Source organism: Hyperolius riggenbachi, chromosome 11 (assembly GCF_040937935.1).
Source record: "Hyperolius riggenbachi isolate aHypRig1 chromosome 11, aHypRig1.pri, whole genome shotgun sequence".
In the NCBI taxonomy this organism is placed as follows: Eukaryota; Metazoa; Chordata; class Amphibia; order Anura; family Hyperoliidae; genus Hyperolius; species Hyperolius riggenbachi.
In genome coordinates this window covers 123,843,810-123,861,262 of record NC_090656.1, presented here as the reverse complement: position 1 = coordinate 123,861,262, position 17,453 = coordinate 123,843,810, and the positions used below count along the sequence as shown (strand labels likewise).

The 17,453-nt window shown below is 47.3% G+C and overlaps 1 protein-coding gene across 2 annotated transcripts in view; it reads left to right on the top strand.

Annotated features, from left to right (window-relative positions):
* Nucleotides 1–17,453, top strand: part of LOC137537710 (mucin-5B-like) — a 192,995-nt gene that overhangs the window by 17,886 nt on the left and 157,656 nt on the right. For both annotated transcript variants that reach the window (XM_068259649.1, XM_068259648.1), the window contains exon 3: nt 12,100–12,204. In XM_068259649.1, the coding sequence (XP_068115750.1) occupies nt 12,100–12,204 (105 nt within the window). The remainder of the gene's footprint in view (nt 1–12,099; nt 12,205–17,453) is intronic.

Genomic DNA, 17,453 nt, shown 5'->3' with positions numbered 1-17,453 from the left:
ATCCACTACAGGTACTTTGCTTAAACTTTTGAATGGGGAAGCGGGCAGAGGGGGGAGCGCTAGCGGAGGGGGTGGGGGGAATTTCCGACCCCCCCCGCGATCGGGGCATGCTCCCCCCTTATGCCTGCGACCCCATAGGGGGGCAGTATTCGGCCGAACAGGGCCCTGTTCGGCCGAACAGGGGCCCTGTTCGGCGGCCATTAGAAGTTCGGGGCGAACCCGAACTTAAAAGGCCGAACACCATCAGGTGTTCGGCCGAACGCGAACATCACCCGAACAGGGTGATGTTCTGCAGAACCCCGAACAGTGGCGAACACTGTTCGCCCAACACTACTGCCCACACAGGCAGGCCCTGAGGCCTAAAGCTGTAAGCCTGCAGCAGCTGTGTCTGTCTCTATGTAACACAAAAGCTACTAACTAAAATACAATGTCTAACTAACTAACAACAATATAGGTGTGTATAGGAGGTGTATGTGAGCAAAAACGCTAGGTAAATGACCACAATAAAGCTCTTGCTAAGCCAAAGCACAAAGGAGCAACTCTCTCTCTATGCAAGTCTCAGGCAAGGACGGAGAAACGTAACATGGCGGCCGCTTTTTATAGGGTAGGGGCTGGCCAGGGTCCCCCTCTGTGATTGGCTGCCGTCAGAGGGCCTGGGAGCCCTCTGATTGGCTCTAAGGACATCAATCTGGGCTATGACGCTATTCGAGCTCGGTACCGAGCTCGAATAGCGCCGTTTGCTCGAATAGCTCGAATAGTGAATGGGCTATTCGAGTGTACGCGAATAGCCCATTCGAATAGCTGCAGCTATTCGGAGCTCGAATACCGAGCTCGAATAGCTGAAAAAGAGCTCGAATATTCGAGCTACTCGAATATTCGAGCTCTGCTGAGCACCACTGGTGTGGACATGGAAGGAGGAGGATTACTGGCACCTCTTTCCCCGTTCTGCTGTGACATCACCCTTAAATGCAGTGTAAAGCATACTTGCCAGATTTTTGTGCAAGTGCTGCATGCTTTCAGCCTTCTGGTAATTTGGAAACATCTCCGCCACTTTGTGCTAATACCGAGGGTCTAATAGCATTGCCACCCAGTACAGGTCTTTGTCCTTGAGTTTTTATATACCAAGGTCCCTCAACAGGCTGGACAGAATGAAAGACCCCATCTGCACAAGGTTGGATGCTGACCTTCTAGTCATCTCCTCGTCCTCTTTGTCAGTGATGTCAGGTAACTTCTCCTCCTCCCCCCAGCCATGAACAATACCACGGGTACCCAAAAGGTGAGCAGCACAAGCTGCCTCCTCCTCAAAGCCACCTTCCTCTTCTGACTTCTTTTCCCTAGATGACTCCTCCTCCCCCCTCCTCTGTGCAGGTGTTGTCGGCAAATCTGGTTCTGGTGATGATGTTTCCCACAACTCTTCCTCCTCTTTCTGTTCACATTCCTCTACAGCTTGATCCACCACTCTTCCCATGGCACACGCTCCAGGAAGAAAGCGTACGGGATCAGGTCGCAGAATGGCACCTTCAGTGCGACTCACCAGGTTTGTCACCTCTTTAAATGGACACATGAGCCTGCAGGCATTACGCATGAGTGTCCAGTACCTTGGAAATCCCCAGCTCCTCAGAGCCTGCCCTAGCACCGTAGCTGTACAGATACTCATTGATGGCTTTCTCCTTTGGTAGCAGGCAGTCAAACCTGAGGAGTGTTGAATTCCAGCGAGTCGGGCTATCGCAAATCAAGCACCTCACTGGCAAGTTCTTTTTCTGCTGAATATCGTAGAAGCGCACCATGGCCGCGTAGGAATGCCTGAAATGTGCACGCACCTTCTTGGGCTTCTTCAAGACCTCCTGTAAGCCTGGGAACTTACACACAAATTGTTGGATTATAAGATTCAGCACATGTGCCATGCAGGGCACATGTGTAAACCTGGTCAAACTTAAAGCTGACATGAGATTGCTTCCGTTTTCACTCACCACATTGCCAATCTTCAGTTGGTGCGGGGTCAGCCACTGATCCACCTGTTTGTTCAGTTGTTCAGAGCGGCCAGGGGTGCTGGTCCGGTGTGACTCTCGGCTTTAAGGCAAGACATGTCCAAGATGGCATGACACTTTCATACCTGGCATGCGGAATAGGCCCTGGGGAGCTGGGGGTGTGCAGTTGGAGAGGAGAGCACAGCAGTAGAGTAGCACTCAGTGGAGGAGGAGGATGACAGTGAAGAGGATGTAGGAGGAGGAGTAGGAGGAGAAGAAGAGGAGGTGGCAGCAGGCCTGCCTGCAAGCCGTGGAGATGTCACCACCAAGTCCACTGCACAGCCACATACTCCATGCTTGCCCTGATCGTGCTTTGCAGACCAGGCATCCATGGTCAGATGGACCCCTGGCCCAACGCTGTGTGCCAGAAATGACACCACTTGCCTTTCAACATCACGTTACAGTTTGGGTATCGCCTTTTTGGAACAATAATTCCGGCCTGGTATCTTCCACTGTGGTGTCCCAATCGCCACACATTTTCGGAAGGCCTCAGAGTCCAGCTTGTTTGGCCACAGCTGGTGGGCTAGAAGTTCCGCCAAGCCAGCCGTCAGATGCCGGGTAAGGGGGTGACTGGCAGACATTGGCTTCTTCCACTCAAATATTTCATTAATGGACACCTGGCTGTGTGCAGAGGAGCAGGAACTGCTCAAGGTGAGAGGCGGAGTAGAGGAGGGTGGCTGTGAATGTCCAAGGGCAGCAGAGGATAAAGCGGCTGAAGATGCTGCAACTGGAGGAGGAAGAGGAGGCGGAGGGTGGCTTTGTCCTTGTGTGCTGCTTTTCCTCATGTGCTCATCCCATTGGTGTTTGTGCTTCTTGATCAGGTGCTTTTTGTACGGCAGTTATCCCTAGGTGGGTGTTGCTTTTTCCACAAGTCAATTTTTGGTGCCAGATATTACAGATGGCATTGCTGTAATCTGAGGCAAACACACACAAAAATTTGCACACCGATGAGCTCTGGGTTAATGGCATTCTGGTGGTGCCAGCAGCTGACGTTGAAGGGCGTGTTTGCTGGATGTCCCTAGGTGGCAATATGTGCTGCCGGACACTGCCACAAGCTGTTTCCGATGAGCTCCCCCTGCTTCTTACAGCAACTTGTCTCCTCCTCCTTTCTGTCTCCCCCTCTGAACTGTTCCCCCGTTCATCTTGTCTTCTGGGATCCCACAATGACATCCATCCCATGATCATTATCTTCATCATCCATAGCTTTGCTTGAATCAGACACCTCCAAAACTGCACCAACAGGTACTTCATCATTCTCACACCCAGGGGTGTAGCAATAGGGGTTGCAGAGGTATCCACCGCATCGGGGCCCTTGGGCCAGAGGGGCCCTGAAGGGCCCTCCCTCAACTACAGTATTAGCTCTCTATTGGTCCTGTGCTCATAATAATCACTTCTATAGATACTTCGAATAGTGGTAATTATTAACAAACTGTTCCACATCCCCTTCTTGCACCTCAGACTGTAGTTGCCATTGGCAGGTTTTGGTGCACCGTATCAATTGCTATGTATAGAGTGCTTGGAGGTGCCCACTGTAAAACTTGCATCGGGGCCCACAACTCCTAAGCTACGCCACTGCTCACACCTTACGTCCATAGTGATGTCTAACTGAAACATATGAGGTGGTGTAACATCCTTAGCGCCTTCATCTTGTACCAATAATGCTCATGCATCAGTAAATTCCCACCAAACGTGTGAATAACTCCTGCAAAACTGAAATGGAGTGGCTGCGATGCTAGTAGTAGCGGTGGTGGCTGCCAGCTGAGTGTTAAGTTGTTGTGGGGTGCCCAAATCGGAGCAGGGGGAGTAAGATATGTTACAGTTCCATCCGGAAGCTGAGGCAGATAAGGTGTTGTGTATTATGAAGTCAACTATGTCCTAAGAATTTTGGGGGTTGAGGGTATGTTCCCTCTAAACACTGTGCATTGGCCGAGGGCCGCACAAAATCCCACCAGCATGACCCTGAAAAGACCTGTGGGGTGGCCTGCCTCTGCTTGTCATTATTTCCATATTGGGTATGCAGTAGTACTAACAATATTCAATAGTGGTAGACAGTGTGTGTAATCACAAAGAGGCACACAATCAGTGTCAAATACACAGCAGCTGTGTGTGTGTATCGCAGGGCTGTGTACTTTAACACACACACACACAGATATCCTATAGTACGTTCAATCACAAATACAGTTGCAAGCTAAGCACTGCTTATGATACACAGTGTGCTGGCTTGTAATAGATAGAATAGGATACTTTTGAACTACAAGGCCCAGCAAATGACTGTGGCCTGGGCTGTATGCAGTGTGTAACCCACACAGACAGATATCCATAAGAGATACAGTTGGAAGCTAAGCACAGCTTATGATAGACAGTGTGCTAGCTTGCTTGCAATAGTTAGAAGAGTATAGTAGAACTATAAGGCCCAGCAACTGATTGTGGCCTGTATGCAGTGTAAGTGTAACCCACAAAGACAGATATCAATAACAGATACAGTAGCAAGCTAAGCACAGCTTATGATAGACAGTGTGCTGGCTTGCTTGCAATAGACTGAAGAGTATAGTAGAACTACAAAGCCCAGCAACTTACTCTGGCCTGTATGCAGTGTAAGTGTAACCCACACATATATCTATAAAAGATACAGTAGCAAGCTAAGCACAGCTTATGATAGACAGAGTGCTGGCTTGCGTTCAATATAGATAGAAGAGTATAGTAGAACTTCACAGCCCAGCAATGACTGTGACCTGTATGCAGTGTGACCAGTGACACACACACACACACACACACACACACACACACACACACACACACACACACACACACACACACACACACACACACACTCACACACTCACACACTCACACACTCACACACTCACACACTCACACACTCACACACTCACACACTCACACACACTCACACACTCACACACACTCACACACTCACACACACCTTCACACACACACACCTTCACACACACACACCTTCACACACACACACCTTCACACACACACACACACACACACACCTACACACACACACACACCTACACACACACACCTACACACACACACACCTACACACACACCTACACACACACCTACACACACACCTTCACACACACCTACACACACACCTACACACACACCTACACACACACCTACACACACACCTTCACACACACCTACACACACACCTTCACACACACCTTCACACACACCTTCACACACACCTTCACACACACCTTCACACACACCTTCACACACACACACCTTCACACACACACACACACACACACACACACACACACACACACACACACACACACACACACACACACACACACACCTTCACACACACACACACACACACACACACACCTTCACACACACACACACACCTTCACACACACACACACACCTTCACACACACACACACACCTTCACACACACACCTACACACACACCTTCACACACCTTTTGTTTTGGGGTGCTTTCAACAACAAACAGAAGCACCTAGCTAACTGTCTCTGTCTCTGCAGCAATGTCTCTCCCTTCCACTGACTACAGCAGCAGCACCAGATTGAGAACATGACCAGCGCTGCTGCGTTTTTATGGGGGGAGGGGGGGTCCATGGGTGAGTGCAGCCTGATTGGCTGCCATGTGTCTACTGACTGTGATGTAGAAGGTCAAAGTTTAGCCCAATGCCGAGGTATAGGGGTGGGTCGAAAGCGCTATGTGTTTGCTACCCGCCGCAGACTCAAACAGCTGATGTTCACAGGGAACTGTCCGCCGGCGAACCGTTTGGGCCATCTCTATTCTTAATATGATAATTTTATCATAACCCTAATTTACTCCCCCAAAACAATTTCTATCCCTAACCTAACCTAAATCTACTATTTTCCAAGAAACCTTATTCTACCTACTAACTTGTTCAAACAGTCAAAAATTAAACAAATGGGCATATCCCAGCTCAACATGCATAGGATCTGTTCATACATTGTCACTGGATCTGTTACTTTAGTTCCAAGGAGCAGTCCGCAGGCCTGTGCAGTAAATAGTGTCCGCTCTCATTATGCTGATTACTGTGTACACATTTCTGCATCCTGTCAGCTTCTTCTGCATTGTTACCTTCTGCCTTCATCTCTCACCTTCTGCCTTCCCCTGTCACCTTTTGCCTTCCCCTGTCACCTTTTGCCTTCCCTTGTCACCTTTTGCCTTCCCTTGTCACCTTTTGCCTTCCCTTGTCACCGTTTGCCTTCCTCTGTCGCCTTTTACCTTCATCTCTCACCTTCTGTCTTCCTTCATCACCTTTTGCCTTCATCTCTCACCTTCTGTCTTCCTCTGTCACATTCTGCCTTTATCTCTTACCTTCTGCCTTCCTTCGTCACCTTCTGCCGTCATCTCTCACCTTCTGTCTTCTTCTGTCACTTTCTGCCTTCATTTCTCACCTTCTGCCTTCCTCCGTCAGCTTTTGCCTTCATCTCTCGCCTCATGCCTTCCTCTGTCACCTTCTGCTTTCATCTCTTCCCTTAAGCCTTCCTCTGTCACCTTCTACTTCCATCTCTCACCCTCTGCCTTCATCTGTCACCTTCTGCCTCCCTGCTACCTTCTGCTTTCTTCTGTCACCTTCTTACCGCTGTCTCCATTCGGGTCACTGCTTCTGCTGCCGCCAGGGAAAAGTAACACAATACCAATCATCATCAGAAACCACTAATCCCCATTGCATTGCATTGCCACAGACCAATAGGAATTGTCTTACCCAAGAGAGGATTCTCAATGATGCACCATTAAAGAGACACTGAAGCGAAAAAAAAATGATGATATTATGATTTGTATGTGTAGCACAGCTAAGAAATAAAACATTAAGATCAGATACATCAGTGTAATTGTTTCCAGTACAGGAAGAGTTGAGAAACTCCAGTTGTTATCTCTATGCAAACAAGCCATTAAGCTCTCCGACTAAGTTAGTCGTGGAGAGGGCTGTTATCTGACTTTTATTATCTCAACTGTTCCTGGACTATTTACTTTTCCTCTGCTAGAGGAGAGGTCATTACTTCACAGACTGCTCTGAAAGACTCATTTTGAATGCTGAGTGTTGTGTAATCTGCACATATTATAGAATGATGCAAAGTTAGAAAAAACACTATATACCTGAAAATAAAAGTATGAGAATATTTTCTTTGCTGCTAATCTTCTAGTAATTATTCATAGTACACAACCAATTCACTATATCATATATTTTTTTTCGCTTCAGTGTCTCTTTAAGTAACGCTTAAAGTAAGAATGCTTCTTTTCCCACACCTCCAAATGCTAAATAAATTCTAAAGTATAATGTAATCACAACGTGCGCTAATTCTGTATTCTATAGAATAAATGTTATTAAAATATAATGTATAAAATTCCAACAATCCACACTCATACACACCACAACCACTAAATATTGTTATAGGGCCCTTTAAATCAGCAGCGCTCTAATTGCCAACTATAATAAGTTCGTTAGGAATCACTCTTATCAATGCACAGAAGGGATCCAATTTGTGCTTAAACTTGTGAATAGATAGTTCTTATGTTTATAGATAACACAATCCACATTTATTATGCAGAAGCGCTCATATCTGTTAGTGATGGGCGAACATCTGGATGTTCGGGTTCGGTGTGGTTCGGCCGAACATGCCCCTGATGTTCGGCATGTTCGAGCCGAACCCCGAACCCAACCCGAACATGTCCCTTTGGGGCCCCCTATAGGGTCCCAGCATAAAGGGAGAGCATGCCCTGAGCGCGGGGGAGGGGGGGGTCGGAAATGCCCCCCACCCCTCCCCGCTAAGCTCTCCCTTCTGCTGGACCCTATAAAATTAAATCTAAGTCCCCCGAAGGTACCTTGCAGGCTGGCAGGAGGAGGGCAGGAAGCGGGCAGCCGGTGAGCATAGGCGCTAGTACCATCTGATACTTCCGCCCTCTCTCTGACGCACTTCCTGTTTACATTTGTAAGTCACGTCAAGAGAGAGCAGAAGTACCGCGATGACGCGTACGAGGGTACGCGTCATCTACATGATGACACGTTACGTACCCTCGTACGCGGCATCGCGGTACTTCTGCTCTCTCTTGACGTGACTTACAAATGTAAACAGGAAGTGCGTCAGAGAGAGGGCGGAAGTATCAGATGGTACTAGCGCCTATGCTCTCCGGCTGCCCGCTTCCTGCCCTCCTCCTGCCAGCCTGCAAGGTACCTTCGGGGGACTTAGATTTAATTTTATAGGGTCCAGCAGAAGGGAGAGCTTAGCGGGGAGGGGTGGGGGGCATTTCCGACCCCCCTCCGCGCTCGGGGCATGCTTTCCCTTTATGCTGGGACCCTATAGGGGGCTATGTTCGGCCGGACACGGCAGTGTTCGGCCGAACAAAGAAGGCCTGTTCGGGTTCGGGCAGCGTGCCCGAACACCCTCCCGAACACCATGAGGTGTTCGGGGGGTGCCGAACCGAACCCGAACAGGCCAAAATCCGGGCGAACCCGAACAGTGGCGAACACTATTCGCCCATCACTAATATCTGTGCACGAAGGGGATCCAAATTTAAATTGTCCCGTTTTCATTGAGGAAAATTACAAACAGATCCTACTTGTGTCTCAGAGTGGTTCAGGTCTCTTATATAGGAACTGTGTTAGTAATCACTTAGTATCCAGTACAACGATTCCTTGCATGTTTAATTCTTATATGTCAGTCTCTCATAGCCAGCTGCACTCACCCCGGATTCTTTTCTGAAAACCGCTCTGATGCGAGTGCTTATCCTCTACGATCTCCGCGCTGCATTCCACTGTCGGCGGTGTTCAGGCAGGGCCGCTCTGGTTGTCCACAGAGTCCCCTCGCTGTACTGCTTCCGCCCCCAGCTGGTACCGGTGTGCGCTAGTTGGGTGACGTCACCCCTGCAGGGTATTGGATCTTTGTTATTCAGAACGGCTGCTGCGCGCTGTAGGTCAGCCAGATTCTTGCCCTTAACTGATCGTAATGGTAAATCAAATTAAACTTAATGCGTTTCGACTGATTAACGTCGGTCCTCTTCAGAAGGATTTTGGTTATGAGAGTGTCCATCAGTCCAGTGTGATATAAACTCCTTGTGGGTAATCTCCACCTCTATGCAAATGTCCTCAAAGGCTTTTCATTAAATTGATATAGTCCCCATTTCGCTGTTAATTTGGATTGTGTTTCACTTATGCATAGTTCCCATTTTGTTGCTGATCTGGTTATGTTTCACCTATGCAAATCACTACACCACACTCACCTCCAATAACCATCAGTAAAATTGTATAAAAATGATGCAGACAAATGCAAATGTATGCAAAAAAATGTAAATGCATGCAGACAAAATACAGATAATTGCATAGACAAATAACTGCTCCAATAAAAAGATACTGTGCTATTTTAAAAAACCAAAGATTTCCATCTCACTATTGAGATAGAAATCTTTGTTTTTATTAAAATAGCACAGTGCATAGGTGAAACACAATCTAATCAACAGCAAAATGGGCACTATATCACTTTAATGAAAAGCCTTTGAGGAAATTTGCATAGAGGCGGAGATTACCCACAAGGAGTTTATATCACACTGGACTGATGGACACTCTCATAACCAAAATCCTTCTGAAGAGGACCGACGTTAATCGGGCAAAACGCGTTAAGGTTAATTTGATTTACCATTATGATCAGTTAGGGGCAAGGATCTGGCTGACCTACAGCCTGCAGCAACCGTTGTAAATAACAAAGATCCAATACCCTGCAGTGGTGACGTCACCCAACTAGCGCACACCGGTACCAGCTGGGTGGAAGCAATACAGCGAGGCGACTCTGTGGACAACCAGAGCGGCCCCGCCTGAAAACCGCCGACAGTGGAAGGCAGCGCGGAGATCGTAGAGGATAAGCACTCGCATCAGAGCGGTTTTCAGAAAAGAATCCGTGGTGAGTGCAGCTGGCTATGAGAGACTGACATATAAGAATTAAACATGCAAGGAATCGTTGTACTGGATACTAAGTGATTACTAACACAGCTCCTATATAAGAGACCTGAACCACTCACTTATGTCACTCTGAGACATAAGTAGGATCTGTTTGTAATTTTCCTCAATGAAAACGGGACAATTAAAATTGGATCCCATTCGTGCACAGATATGAGCGCTTCTGCATAATGTGGATTGTGTTATCTATAAACATAAGAACTATCTATTCACAAGTTTAAGCACAAATTGGATCCCTTCTGTGCATTGATAAGAGTGATTCCTAACAAACTTATTATAGTTGGCAATTAGAGCGCTGCTGATTTAAAGGGCCCTTGTGAGGATCCGCTCGGCTGCCTGCGCAGGCAGGCAGCTTTTTGACCACTGTTCAGGTCTGCAATCTGCAGGTCTCTGGAAGAGAGACGTTTTGTCAGTTTTGCAGCTTGCTGCTGAGGAATTTGCATACGTTTGTCATGCAGATTGCCTAGCCACATCCTTTGTAGGCTTGCTCTATATATTATTTTGTCTGTTGCGATTGTCCTGTCCCAGCGGTGGTCGACAGGAAGTCGTTCTGATCTTTGTTCTTGGAGTATAGCTGGAGCAGCGGTTGCTACCAGCTATCTCATCTGATCTGTCTTGCCTGGATCGCACTCGCCTTGCGCTAGTGCTGTGGATCCGTCTGATCTCCATCTCTCTTGCTGTACTTGGATCGCACTTGCTCTGGCGGAAAGAGCAGTGGATCCAGCTCGCTCTGTTTCTATACTTGGATCGCACTCGCTCTGGCGGAAAGAGCAGTGGATGGTATCTCTCACTTATTCCTGTTTTCGTGTATCTGTCTTGTCTGCTACGAACGCTTGCTGGAGGCTCGGTAAGGTAACCGTTGAGCAAGCTCTCGCGTCCTCTGTTTCATGTTTGTCTGTCGGTGGTTAGTTAGGCGTGCTTGTCTCTGTTGTGCTTAACACATGGAGACCGCGCATAAACGCGTGCACTGTTGCGAATGAGTGCGGTGTTCGCGTTTAGTCAGCGTTTGTTATTTTCCTTATCTTCTCATTGTATGATTTGCTGTGCCTTTGCTACTCTCGTGCTCTGTCTTGCTGTAGCCTTGTGTCACCTCTGGCAGTCGCCTCTCTCGCGATTGCGTTCCTACTTCATATCTGCTGTTGTATGTGCACCGTCGCGGGTTGGTGACTAGATTGGGGCGCATACATACATACTGTCCCTGTGCTCATTCTCTTCCGCAATCGCTTCTCTTGCGATTGCGTTCTCACTTGGTTTCTTCTGTTGTGTGTCCACCGTCGCAGGTTGGCGGCTAGATTGGTGGACATACATACATTCCTCATCTGTGCTTATTCGGTCTTGTGTCGCTGTTAGCAATCGCCATCTCTGGCGATTGCCTTCTCACTTTATCTTCATGGTTGTGCATTCATCGTCGCAGGATGGCGACTAGATTGGTGGACACACATATCCTCTGTCACTTTGATCTCTCTCTTTCAGGACTATCTTGCCCTTCGTTTCTTCCCTTCGTACAATTCCTGTCTGGCGTCTGTGGCAGCCAGGGCAGAGGATCTGTTCCTCTGCACTCCACAGCTCCACCTGTCGACAGGAATTTCCCTCTACAGGTGCATTGCACCTTTTGCTGGGTTCCGTCAAATTATACGCTTGTGTAAGATTTCCGCAGTGTCAGCGCACAAGACTTGTGCGCTGATCACGGAGAGAATTCCACAATCGTTACAGCCCTATAGCAATATTGAGTGGTTGTGGTGTGTATGAGTGTGGATTGTGGATTGTTGGAATTGTATACATTATATTTTAATAAAATTTATTCTATAGAATACAGAATTAGTGCGAGTTGTGATTACATTCTATTTTGTGGTATTACATTGAGAGAGGGTTGAAGGTATCCCTCTGCAACACGCAGCTTGTCCAGGGTAACTTACCAGCGCCATATAAATTGTATGTCTATTCAATTCTAAAGTCGTTTTCATGCATACCTGCATGTACGGTAACGATTATATAGCCACTTGCAGGAACGTGCTTTGTTCTTTTAACCTCTGTTTTATTCATGATAAACTTTATTTTCCTGAATTTCTTTCCTAAAAGGATTATTGTCAAAACAATACTGGCAGCATTCAGGTCATCTTAGAGAACAACCTGTGTAGTGGAAGCAATACAATCTGCTCACTCAAACTCAGGATCATCTTGTTGGTAAGATATATTTTCATTTTATTTGATGCATCATTATCGTGATAGAAGATTTATGTGTTATAGAATATGAATTCATAGCCATCGGAAGTGAGTGGAATATCTTCATATCTATTAAACAGTATCAATGCTGATTTGTGTGCTGATGCTCTGCCTCTAACACTTTAAATCATGGGCCCAGAATGAGCATGCAGATCAGATACTTTCTCTGGTCTGACACTTCTGACCGCATGCTTGTTGCAGGTATGACTCAAAAACAACCAAATCTAAAAGCTCAGCATGACAGCCAGGCAACTGACATTGTTTAATAGGGAATAAGTATGGCAGCCTCTGAACCCCTTTAACTTCAGGTTCCCTTTAATCACTTTTCCACTGGTATAGTATATCTACGTCATCTGTGGCACCCTCCAAGCCCCAATGACGTAGATATACCATTTTAGCTTGCAGCCCTGCTGTGCACGATCTGGTGTGCTTCAGAGCGCACCCTCCGGCACTGTCAGCTGCATTACTAATTGGTGAAAGGGAACATGTTCCCTTGTAGCCAATTAGTGACCCAGACGTGGATGAACGATCACCGCTGTAGCCAACAGCGGTGATCCTTCATCTCTCCTCCTCCGTGGTCAGATTGTTAAAAAAAATGCCCTTGTAAAGAGAATATCTCACCTTCCTGCGATTATGCTGCAGCTCCAGCCTCCATTCACCGCTCTTCACTCAGCCCCATGACGCTGAATAGCCGGGTCCCGGCTTGATGACTTCATCAAGCCGGGATCCGGATGTTTGGTATCACAGGGCTGAGTGCAGTGCGGTGAATGGAGGCTGGGGCTGCAGGATGATCGCAGGAACCAGGTAAGGTGAGATATTCTCCTTGAAGGGGAATTTTTTATTGATCTGGCCACGGGGGGCTAGGGGGGCAGAGTTAAGGGGGGGGGGCACATCTGGCTATCCATAACGAAGGGTGGGGGGCTAAATCTGAAAGGGGGGTTTGAAATGTTTATTGGGGCCCATTAGGGCACCAGGGGGGGGATTTCATAATGGAGGGCACATCTGATGGTCCTGAGGGACATAACTTAATGCTGGGGACGCATATGGCTATAATGGGGCGGGGGCGCTAATCCTGGGGGCACATCTGGCTATAATGGGGAATGCTGATCCCAGGGACAAATCTGGCTATAATGAGTGGTGCTTTATTGGGGTACGCATCTGTCTATATATTTATATAGGGTGGTAGAAAATATGGGGACACATCTGGCTATAATGGGGGCTGATATTAAGGAGCACATCTGGCTATACTGGGAGGGGGGGGAGGCGGTCTGATACTGGGCACACATCTGGCTATCTCTCCTTGGGGGACATAAAACTAGTGGCATGTCTTTTACCTACTGTAGCACTTTCTATTTTTTACTAGAATCGAAAAAAACCTGAGAAATAATGCAATTTTTCACAGTTTTTCCCCTTTTTTTGCTGATGAAATGTGCAGAAAAAAAAACTCTCGGGACAAAATATCCCCCAATGAAAGTCTAGTTTGTCCTGAAAAAAAAAATGATATCCAGATTATTTAGGTGTCTTGAGTAGGGATAAAGTTATGGCTGTTTAAACAGGGACATAGCTACAATGTCAAAACTGCTCTGGTCCAGAAGGGGAAAAACAAGGTCTGGATGTGAAATGGTTAAAGAAAAGTTCTGACAACTTTCCACAATTGAATTTTCCTTCCATAACAAAACTGGTAAGTATAGCATGCCTGGTGTCTTTGCAACAAACTGGCTAGCCAAAATTCCACCTTTTATCCCTAACCATTGACCTTGGGGGCTACATGCAATTCCAGGTGATAAAAAGCTTGCTGTATGCAAATTTCATATCACCTGACATCACTCAAATTATCTGTGAATTGAATTAGCAGCTTAATGTGGGCAATATCTGAGCCAGAAGATCTACTCTCAGGGAAATAATAGTAATTTGCCTGAGCATTTCACCTAGCCGCCAGGCAATCTCAGGCACAGTGAGGTTTTGTGTTGTGGAGCTGTCTTTCAGCACCACAGTACTACTACCTTGCTCTTGAGTAATCCGCAGCATTTCTGTTTGCCACTACTATACTGCCAGGGAATGATGATGGCAATCTCCACATTTCTCACTTTAGGTTCTCTTTAACCACTTCAGGACTACAGGCTTACACCCGCCTAGTGACCAGGCCATTTTTCACAACATAGGGCTGTGCAGCTTTGTCAGGTTGCATCACAGCCCTACAATTTAGCACACAAATTAATCTAACCTTCTTTTATTATCCTTAACAGGATATTCTTTTGGAGGTTCCGGATGATCGCTCCTGCAATCCTGTGTTCTTTTGTTTTTTGTTTTAACAGGCTTACAGTGCCTGAGTTTCCCTCTCCCCTCCCACTCCTTCCCGCCCCCCTGCCCCGTCCTGATTTGATTATGATGTGATCCATCCTCTTCTCCGCCTCTGATAGCCATCAGCCTATGAGAAGGCTTCAATCCCCTGCCACTCTGAGGGACAGCCGAGAGTCCCTTGTACAGCACTGCACTAGATAGCAGCGCTGTACGGATGTAAATAAAGGGGATTTCTTTCCCCTTTCATTTACTAATGGCTTGCTAGCCACATTTGTAGCTAGCAGGCTGATTACCGGAACGGGGCTGTGTGAACCAGCAGGGAACGATCGTGCATGCCCCAGCGCACGCGCGTTCCCTGCTTAACTTCAGCTCCAGGACTTGACGCCAATTGGTGTTAGGCGGTCCCAGGGCTGCTGCTGCGTTCACACCCATTGGTATGACGAAGTTGTTAGGTAGTTAAAGTGGTCTGAATTCTGAAACCCAGCATTTCTTTTTTTGTTCTAAAAGATTACTTACAGCATTACAACTACTACTATCCCAAAAAACTATTTGTAGCAGAAAAGCATTCTAACAGTTCAACACAGCACTTTGTTCTGCATCCAAAGAGGAGATAGCATTATATTTTGTTTACATTCTTCTGTTTGCTACATTCCTGGCTGAGCTGAAAAGGAGCTCTCTTTTTCTCTCTGCTTCAAGCATGCACACAGTTTAGAAGAGCTCACTAGAAGCTTTTAATATAGAATTACAGCAACTGAATAAAATGCAATGGCAGCTTTAAGAGCAGATAAACTGTACTTTGTAAACAGAAAATGTTACTTGTGCACACAAGCAAATATGATAACTGTACAAATGATAAAAAGTAGGAAAACACATTTTTATTGAATGTTATAATCACCTGGCACACGGATCTTGCATGGACTCCAGACCTACCACGTCCCTTGTTGATGTCCCCCGCTGGCCACAGTCGAAGTCCGAGGAGTGGAACATTGGGCATGTGAGATACTGTAACGATTGTGGAACTTTCTCCGTGATCAGCGCACAACGCGTGCGCTGACACGGCGGAAATCCTCCACAAGCGTGTAATTGCAGGCACCCAGCAAAAGGTGCTACGCACCTGTAGAGGGAAATTCCTGTCGGCAGATGGCGCTGGGGAGTGCAGAGGAACCAATCCTCTGTACCTCCACAAATGCCAGACAGGAATTGTACGAAGCGCAGAACGCAATCGCAAGAGAGGCGATTGCGAATGAGAACGAGCAAAGGGACAGGTTGTATGTGTGTGCGCCAATCCAGTCGCCACCCCGCGACCGCGCACACACAACAGCAGATATGAAACAGGAACGCGATTGCGAGAGGTGCGATCGCCAGACGTGACACAAGGCAGATCAGAACAGAATACGAGGTTGGCAAAGGCACAGCAAATAATACAATGAGAATAACAAGGAAAATAACAAACGCTAGCTAACCGCGGACACCGCACTCATTCGCAACAGTGCACGCGGTTATGCGCGGTCTCCACGTGATAAGCACAATAGAGACAAGCACGCCTAACTAACCATTGACAGACAAACATGAAACAGAGGATGCGAACGCTTGCTTAACGGTTACCTCACCGAGCCTCCAGCAAGCGGTCGTAGCAGATAAGACAGACACACGAAAACAGGGACAAGCAAGAGATAGGATCCACAGCACTAGCAAAAAGTGGCTAGCGCGATCCAGGTACAGAGTAGCAGAACAGAAGGATCCCCAGCGCTAGCGAAAAGTAGCTAGCGCGATTCCAGGAGACAGAACAGAAGGATCCCCAGCGCTAGCGAAAAGTAGCTAGCGCGATCCCAGGAGACAGAACAGAAGGATCCCCAGCGTTAGCAAAAAGTAGCTAGTGCGATCCCAGGAGACAGAACAGAAGAGATAGCTGGTAGCAACCGCTGCACCAGCTATACTCCAAGAACAGAGATCAGAACCATTTCCTGTCAACCACCATAGGGACAGGACAATGGCAACAGGCAAGACAAGACAGAACAGGCAATACAGATAATACAATCCTAACTGCACTAGGGAAATCTGCCTAGTGCAGATTCAGGAATTACTCTAAGCTGATGTTCAAACAGAGAGCAAGGCTGACACCCCACCAGGAGTGTTACATAGGACGAAATCCTTATGACCAGCGAAGCATTGTGGGAAAGACATATTACTTATAGTACACGCCTCCAATGAATGTGGCCAGGCAATTTGCATGACAACGTATGCAAATTCCTCTGCAAGCACAAGCTGCAAAACTGACAGAAGCTCTTCTTTCCAGAGTCCTGCAGCATGCAAACCTACACAATGGTCAAAGGGCTGCCTGCCTGCACAGACAGCTGAGCAAATCATCACAGTACCCCCCCCCCCTCCAGGGTCGAATTCCAGACGATCCTCAAAACTGATATCTCCAAACCACTCTAACTGAAGACTCATGAAGGTCGGGGCAGCCCGACAAGGTCCAGTTCCAGAGTCAGTCCACCCGAAACCGACCTCATCGGAAACAGAAGCCACCGAAACATGCCCATCAGTACTACCAGTCTCAGTATAACACCCATCAGGACTGTGAACGCCAGCGAAGAAGCCATCGACACCCTCCAGACAATACCCACCACCTTCCAAGGAGCGTCCGAAAATACCAAACCTGCCACAATACCTGTTCGAAGTGTCCCTTACAACACAAAAGCCACAGTTGATCTTATCCAGTGTGCCAAGCAAAATTTCTCCCGGAATCTCCCAGAACCTTTTGAAGCTCCACAGAGATCCCAAGAGGGCAGAATAATCACCAGGCTCACATGGAGAATTACCAAGAACCCCCATGGAACCAATGACAATTCCGGATTCAGAATTACGAGGACACCCATCAAGATCAAGACTTTCAGGGACCACTTCTG